Raw genomic sequence first — 8,324 nt, forward strand, 5'->3', positions numbered from 1 at the left:
AACCCTACATTTCATAAATTCTTACACCTATGCACCCTACATTTAATAAATTCTTACACCTATACACCCTACATTTCACAAATTCTTACACCAAAAACACCTTCAATCAATTCCTACATTCCATCAAAAAAGCATATTAAAAATACCCTTATATAGGATAACATAACATCCGGTTTTAATAGCCTCGTTTTAAATAATGTTATTTTTAGTCTAGAAACTTTTAGAAGGGAGATAACTCTTTTTTGAAAAAAACAAGACCACAATTTTCTACTCAATTTTTAAACCTTAAAAATGGCAAATAAAATACCAGTTCCAATCTTTAGATTATACGATCCGATTCGTTATTCGTTTAACAAGAAAAAAGAGGATTATATTATCATCTCACCGACTGTTGGTTCTAAATCCCAATTGAATGATGGTGGTAGAATTATCTTCGAGATAAATTCATTATCGAATTGGTTGCTTCTTTCCGATGCTTATTTCAGGTGCGATTTCAAAATTAAAGATGGAACTCCCAATGAAAATTGTGTACCACAAACTAATACAACGTTAGAAAACAATTTTTCCATCTTTATTTAGCGAGATGGTTTTAGAAGCTGGTTCAAATCCAATAGAAACATTTAAACACCCTGGGGAATTCGACACAATGTTGAAAACAGTTTTATATCCTAAAAGTAGTATAAGGACTTTCAATATGGTCGCACTTTCCCCAATTCCATTTCATTCCATGGGGGAAAAGTGCAACCATATTGAAAAGCCCCCCCAAAAAACCTAAACACCCTATATTTAATAAATTCTTACACTAAAAAAATTCTTACACCTATACACCCTACATTTCATAAATTCTTACACCTAAACACCCTACATTCCATCAACCCCCACCCCAAAAACCTATTCACCCTAAATTAAACGAAAAAAGCATATTAAAAATACCCTTATATAAAATAACTTCCTTGTTTCGCTTAACATCCGGTTCTTTAATAGCCTCGTTTTAAATAGTGTTATTTTTAGTCTAGAAACTTCTAGAAGGGAGATAACTCTTTTTTGAAAAAAAAAACAGACCACAATTTCTTCGTTAAATGAATTCATTTAAAAATAGGATGAGTTTAATTCTAAAACACGAACAACACAAATTCGAAGATTATTCGGGCGACGGTATCTTTTCATCAATATTTTCTCTAGGTAAAACAATAATTCCAAAAGTATCTAGGTTTGTTTCAAACAACAAATCACTTATTTCATCCGGAGCGAAAGCCGTCGGCTCAATCGCGGAAGCGGGAAAGAGTATAAGCGACACAGTGAAAAAGTCTGACGAGTTGAAAAAATTACAGCTAATAAGAGAACTGCATAACAGGAGATTACAAGAAAGGCAAGGGAAAGTTTTTAAAGTTATAGGATAAAAATGATTGTCGCTCACCCTCAAAATAATTATTTCGGTTCAGATATACAAAAATCATTGGGTTCTCTTCCTGGATTTCCATGGGCAAATATCCCGGAGAAAAACATCTTCCCGGTCATAATTACACCGGTCCAGGTACCAGGTTAGATCTACGCTTAGACGAAAACGATAAACCCAAACCGGGCGAAGAACCAGTCAATAGAGTTGACGCCGCTGTGCTTAAACACGACATACTATACAGAAACAAAGACATAAACTTCAGACACGAAGCAGGCAGACAAATGATAATCGAACTTGAAAATATTCCAAATCCAACTTTCAAAGAGAGAATGCAAAGGGCTCTGATCATTAAACTGTTAAAAGCAAAGATGAAAACTAAAAACTTTTTAAAAGTTAAAGTATTTGAAAAAGATGGAATATGGTCAGCCGATTTAATTAATATGCCACTCGAAAGAACAAATCATAGGAAGGTTTTATCAAAATGAACTTAAAAAACCGACTTTTAAAAGTGAATATCTTTCTCGATGAATATGGAACCGATACAACCACAAACTTTCAACTTATGAGATGGGCGAATGAGTTAAATATATCACCGTTTTATTATTGTATGAGAGATGAAATAAATGATCTCAAATATAAGAAAGGTAAATTTTACGCTATAACAAATATACATACTTCCGATCAAAAAGGAGTTCATCATTCTGCTTTGTACAAAGACTCTTCAAATGTCAATTTTTTTGGTTCTTATGGATTAGAACCAACTGAAGAGATAGTGCCATTGACTAATAGACCAATTAAATGTTCAATATTTCAAATTCAATTACCGGGACAAAAGTTTTGTGGTCAGCTTTCACTTTGGTTTTTATATCAATTAAGTTTAGGAAAACAGTTTGAAGAAATTGTAATGAATTTAAGTCAATAAAAATGGCGAATAAGTTTGGATTAGGTTCTTTACCTTTAGATACTAAAAAACCTAACATTACAGCATGGATAAATAAAGCGAAAGCTTACTTTGTGGATCAAATCGGAGACACTCTTCAAGGTGATTTAGATATGAACAATTTCAAAGTAACTAATCTAAAGTCTCCGGAAAACGATAATGACGCTAAATAAAAAAAAAGTAAGTAAGTAAATAAGAAACCATTTAGAAGATAAAATAAGTAATGTTAAAAGATTCTTCAAACGTCAACTAAATAATAAAATTTTTATGTATGATACTAAACTACAACAAGAGGTGGCAGGTTTAATAAGTTTTATTCAAAAACAATTAGTCAACGTAGTGAACAAAACTGAGTTACAAAATTTAGTTTCATTAATATCTAAATTAGATGATAAGATTACAAAACAAAAATTCGACATTCAACAATTAATAGATAACATTCCAGAGGAAAATGAAGATACGTTTCAACAGGAATTAAATGCTCTGGAAACTAAACTTAACAGTGAATTCCAAAAAGAACTAAGAAATAATAAACAACAAATACAAAACATAGATGATAGCGAAATCAAAACCTATATTCAACAACAAATACAAAACATAGATGATAGCGAAATCAAAACCTATATTCAACAACAAATACAAAATATTGATGATAGTGAAATTAAAACCTATATTCAACAACAAATACAAAATATTGATGATAGTGTTATTCAACAACAGATAACCACTATTAATAACGTAGTTTTAAAACAGGACAAAAATATAGTCGCATTAGAAAAGTATCTCAAGAAAGAAAATAAATCATATCATTTCAATCTTCCATTTGGAAATTTGGGTGGTGGTGGTTCTGTTACTGATAATATTGATAGATCAAAAGACTATGAATATAAAAAATACGGATTTAAAGTAAATATAATCTACCAATTATGACTTTTTACGAACGACAGACTTTGAATACATAAATCTATATTTTGTTATTAAAATTTTTTTACACGAACATACCTATTCAACTGATTTATTTACCTCAGTCGATATTCATAAAAGTCAACAACATAAACAATTTATAATATTTTCATCAATAATTGAACGTAATGATGGAACAGAAGTTGGAGGTATATATACCTGTAGATGTGCGATAAACATCAATATCGAAAAACCAAAATTTTCAGTTCATCTAAATAAGATTAATGATTCGAAAAAAACAAATATCGTTAGTTACTAACGATATTTGTAGAAGTTATTTTTTATTAAACCTGAAATAATTATGACAGATTATGAAAAAATAAAGCATAAACAACTTATTGGGCAACCTATTGTATTTTTTAGTGTATCAGAAGTTCACTTAATTTAATTACCTAAAATATGGAACTAGAAAGCAGACAAAACTACATGATAGAAAAACAAAACGAACTAAAAGAAAAACTAAAACACTTCAACAAATGTAGAAAAACATGGAGTAGAATTGATTCTGTTTTCAAAACATTAAGCACAGTTCTACTAGTAGGGATAATGGTGGCAACAGCCGTAACCGGTGGATTAATGCTTCCAATAATTGTCCCAACTGTATTAGCTGCGTTCACTGGCGTTCAATCTTCATCTTGTGGATTGATTACTTTAGGTTTTACATCAAAACCGAAATCTCATTATAAAAAGAAAACAGAAATTTTAAATACATATCTTAATAAATTATTCATTTTTTTCGAAAAATTCAGAGAAGATAAGAACATAACCATTGAAGAATTAGAAAAATTTAATGAAACTTTAGATAAATTTGATGTAGAAATATCATCAATAAAAGTTAAAAATTCTTAGTTAAATTTTAGACGATGAAACATTCATATCAAATGAATTTTTTTCCAGTATTATTAACCTTGTCTCTGATAAATTTACAACATTTAAAGGACAAATTGAATTAGATGGAGAGATTATTCAAGATGGAGGACACAAACAAAAAATGGAATTTGTAGGCTTTAATGCCAAAACTTTTCGTAATTTCTTCGCAACTGTGGATGTAAATTCGGATGCTTCTGATTGGTATTTCTCAGGAAAAATCATTTTACGTAGAAACAATTTCAAAGAAATAAAGTGATCAAAAAAGGGTAGTGGTGTTACCTTACTCAAAAAGATCAATGAATATAGTGACGGTATAAATTGTTACATACCAAGAGATGGATACTGCTTTGTAAAGTGCGTAAATCACATCATGAACAAAGACTATACAAAAGAATTTCAAGATTTCATCAACAGTTTTTGAAAATCAAACAGAAAAAGAGTCATGACAACTGCTAGAATCTGTGAATTCAATAAGAAATTTAATGCTAATTTTCAAATTTGTATGCCCAAACATAGACATTTTCAACCACAGAAAGTAGATTGGATTAGAGGAAGTAGAGGAATTAGATTGGGTATTTTACTTACATAAATCACATTTCTGTCTCATTAGAAGAAATAACAAAACCTTAGACATTAAAGAAATAGATAATTACGATGAAAACGTATGTAGAACTTGTAAAGATGATAATGCGGTAACACAAGTTTCACCTCTAAAACTAAACGTTTTTCCAACAATTCACGATGATTGTTTATACGCATGGGATATATAGCGAAAAAGAAACGAATAAAGCCATTCCTTATTCTTGCACGTTGATTAATTTAGAAAAACTAAGAAAAATGTTAGACAGAATAAAACATAATTTTCCAGATTTAAATCCCACCGATAGTGTACCAGAAGAATTTTATAATAAATTAATGAATATAGTAGAAATATTTGTGGGTAAAGATTGCATCGATCAAATGTTGCAACGTTTAAGAAAAATAGATCAAAAAAGAATAACATTAATTTCTCATAACGTGAGCGGTTTTGATAACTGGATCGTGCTTAAAAATGCGAAAAAACTAACGCAATGTCCACTAATAACAGCTAGAGGCAGTCTGTCTCTGCCTTTAACTAATTCATTCACCGATGAATATTTACAGAAAAAATGGAAAAGACAAAAACAAATAATGGGCAACTCTAATTGTTTGCAAAAATATTAATTTCATATGTTCCTATCAACATGAAAAATCTAGTTTGGCGGCATGGGGATATTCATCTAATCTACCGATGAATTTGAGAAAGATCACTGATATTAATATTGCAAAATACACCTTAGATAATTGGGAATCTTTAAGCCACTAATGGGAACCTTGCGCTAAAAGAGATACGTTATGTCTCGGAACTTGTTTGATAAAATATAACAAAGTTATGAAAGAAGTTGTATTCCAGAATATTTCCAATAATCTAACGGCTCCTTCTTTATCTTTAAAGGGTTGGTATTATTTATATCATTACAATAAAGAAATGGTTGAAGAAGAATGGTATGAAAGTACTAGAATGGTTCCGAAACACACCGAAAAAGAAAACGTAGAAAAAGTTTACTCACAATCCCTTTTATAAGAAGGAAGAGTTTCGGCAAATCGAAAATCATTTGAAACGAATAAAATGGATGAAATTTGTAATGTATTAAAGGAGTTTAGTGAAAGTGATAATATAATTGATTTATTTAAATAGTATAGTAAAAGTGAAAGAGATAAAACGGAAGTTAATTCAAAACTTAAAAAAATAAAATGTACTATACTTTGATGGCCTTTAATGGCCTTTGATGCTAACGGTTTATACGCTTCAGCAATGTCAGATTTAGACGGTGAATATCCTTAAGCGGAAAGTGCGAGAGCCTTTCAACCGAAAAAAGAAGAAGAAGAATTCGTTAAGCTTTAATGAGCAGAAATTCAGATATAGAACGGCTATTTTAAAAGTCTGGTTTAAATATCCTACCAACATGTTCTTCCAACTCATACCAGCTAAAGATAAAATTACTTTTACGAACAAAGAAGGTAATAAGGAAACTGGCACTAAAATCAGGTTCAGAAATGGTTTCTGTCACAACGTTTTAACATCGGTCGATATTCAAGAAATAGTTAAAGCCGGTGGACGAATTATTAGAATATTAGATGGTATAGTATACGAAGAAAATTTTAAAACTCCACCCTATAGAGATTATATTTTAATTTTGAGAGATTTAAGAAATATATATAAACGAGAAGGTAATATCGTAGGTAGTAATTGTATGAAATTATTAGGTAATTCATTGTATGGTAAATCTATTCAGTAGGATATAACTACATCGAGACATCTATGGAGTGAAGCGACTTTAAAAGCCAACTTCGATTCGCACGTTAAAAGCTTTCCTAAAGTAAATGAGACTCAATATATACCTTGAGTTAAATGAAGAAGAAAAAGAATTTGACTGTTCACCTCCTAAATCTACACGACGAACACCTAGTCATTTGGGGTCATTCGTATTATCTCACAGTAAAAAAATAATTGGTGGATTTTATAAGCCGGAAATATACTATACAGATAATGATAGTTTATACATTTCGTCTAGCAATTGGGATAAATTAAATGAAGCTGGGTTGGTGTCCGAAAATGATTATTGTAAAGGAAAGAATGATTACGGTGATGGTGGAATTATATCTGGTTTATATTTAGCGCCAAAAGTTAAATATAATATTTTAACTTCCAGTGGTGTTTTAAAAGAAAACAAAACGTTTAAGGGTTACTCCAATGATAAGATAGCCGTAGAAGATTATATTCGATTAGCTAGTGGACATGATGTGACGAATGAATTTAAGAAACCACGGGAAAAAAGTTTCACCAATGGAGTAGTTATTCCAAAGGATGATGATAAACAAAAGAAAGTTTTTAGAAGTTATTTGAATAATGTTAAAAGAAAACCACCAAACAGTGAAGGAATTATGTATCCTTACAACAACAAAGATGACTTGAGTTTGGATGAAAACTATGAATTTGATGATTTCGATTATCTAACTATTCAAGAAGAGAATGAAGAGTGTTAATTCTTTTGTTTTAAATGAAGTTGAATAACAATTTCCTCGTTACCAAAATCCAGAAACCTATTTTTACCATCTTTGATTTCCAGATTTATATCTTTAATCTTTAAGGAATTAAGTAGTAAATATGTTGTTTGAAATGGCTTCTCTATAATTCTATATCCAATCGGTACAGTGAATGATGGAAGACTGTAAATAATCTGACGTTTGTATTTATTGAAAAATCCACCGTTTATCAAATTGCAATGTATATTTATCACATCGATATCATTCTCGATATTAGCTTTGTGTGGTGCTAATGTTGATTGTGTATATATCTGTTTATCAAAGACTAGTAAAGTATTCAATGAATTTTCTACATTGAAATCAACTTGACTATTATTTCTCAATATCAATTTTATTTTGTTCAGGTTCAAATGACCTTCGAATTCAATATTGTTTTTACCATTTACATTTCCTCCATATTCAAATAGGTAAGCGTTAATGGCTACGTATTCATACCTTCATGGTAGTAAACGTATGTTTTTTTCAACAAAATTTGCATTAATCTTTTAATCTAACCAAGTAAATTTAATTGCCATTATTTATGTTTTTCTTTCGTGTAAATTATACTCCGAGATAATCCATCCATTTAAATTACTATTCGGGTATAATTAAAATTCAAAGTTAGTTCTAATCAATTTACAATTCACTAATCCCTCTTATTTTATCAAATATTTCTCATGTTTATTTATTTTATATTTTTGTATTCTTGATTTCTGTTTATTTATGTTTTTCATTTATGTAAATTGTACTCTGAGATAATCTAATCCTCCTGAATTATTACTCCCTTACGGGCTTTTGCAAGTAGGCTTGCGATAAAACTTTTATCCTTTCTTTTTTTTGAGTTTTCTATGGGCTTGGTGGTTCGCCTACAAGGGGAGGCCTCAACTCCCTGGCCACACATAGCATGCTGGGGTTGAGCCTCAGCTGATAGGGTAGGACTTATGCTGGAGATATCTTGAATTTTTTCAAGACCTGATGGTGGTCTTTCATTTGCGATGTCATCGTGAGGCGTTGAGGCATTCCGCCTCCTTTCTAGCATTTGATGGT

At 30.4% G+C, this 8,324-nt stretch overlaps 2 protein-coding genes across 2 annotated transcripts; both read left to right on the forward strand.

Annotated features, from left to right (window-relative positions):
• Positions 1-2,323: 2,323 nt before the first annotated feature.
• LOTGIDRAFT_164087 (hypothetical protein) lies at positions 2,324-3,269 on the forward strand (the record flags this gene model as incomplete). The annotated part of the gene is made up of 2 exons (XM_009060575.1): positions 2,324-2,441; positions 2,632-3,269. 2 exons carry the CDS (start codon positions 2,324-2,326, stop codon positions 3,267-3,269), a joined length of 756 nt encoding a protein of 251 aa, XP_009058823.1.
• Positions 3,270-6,157: 2,888 nt separating this feature from the next.
• On the forward strand, positions 6,158-7,238 carry LOTGIDRAFT_164088 (hypothetical protein; the record flags this gene model as incomplete). The annotated part of the gene is made up of 2 exons (XM_009060576.1): positions 6,158-6,430; positions 6,600-7,238. 2 exons carry the CDS (start codon positions 6,158-6,160, stop codon positions 7,236-7,238), a joined length of 912 nt encoding a protein of 303 aa, XP_009058824.1.
• Positions 7,239-8,324: the final 1,086 nt, after the last annotated feature.

Source organism: Lottia gigantea (genome assembly GCF_000327385.1).
Source record: "Lottia gigantea unplaced genomic scaffold LOTGIsca_43, whole genome shotgun sequence".
NCBI classification, from domain to species: Eukaryota; Metazoa; Mollusca; class Gastropoda; family Lottiidae; genus Lottia; species Lottia gigantea.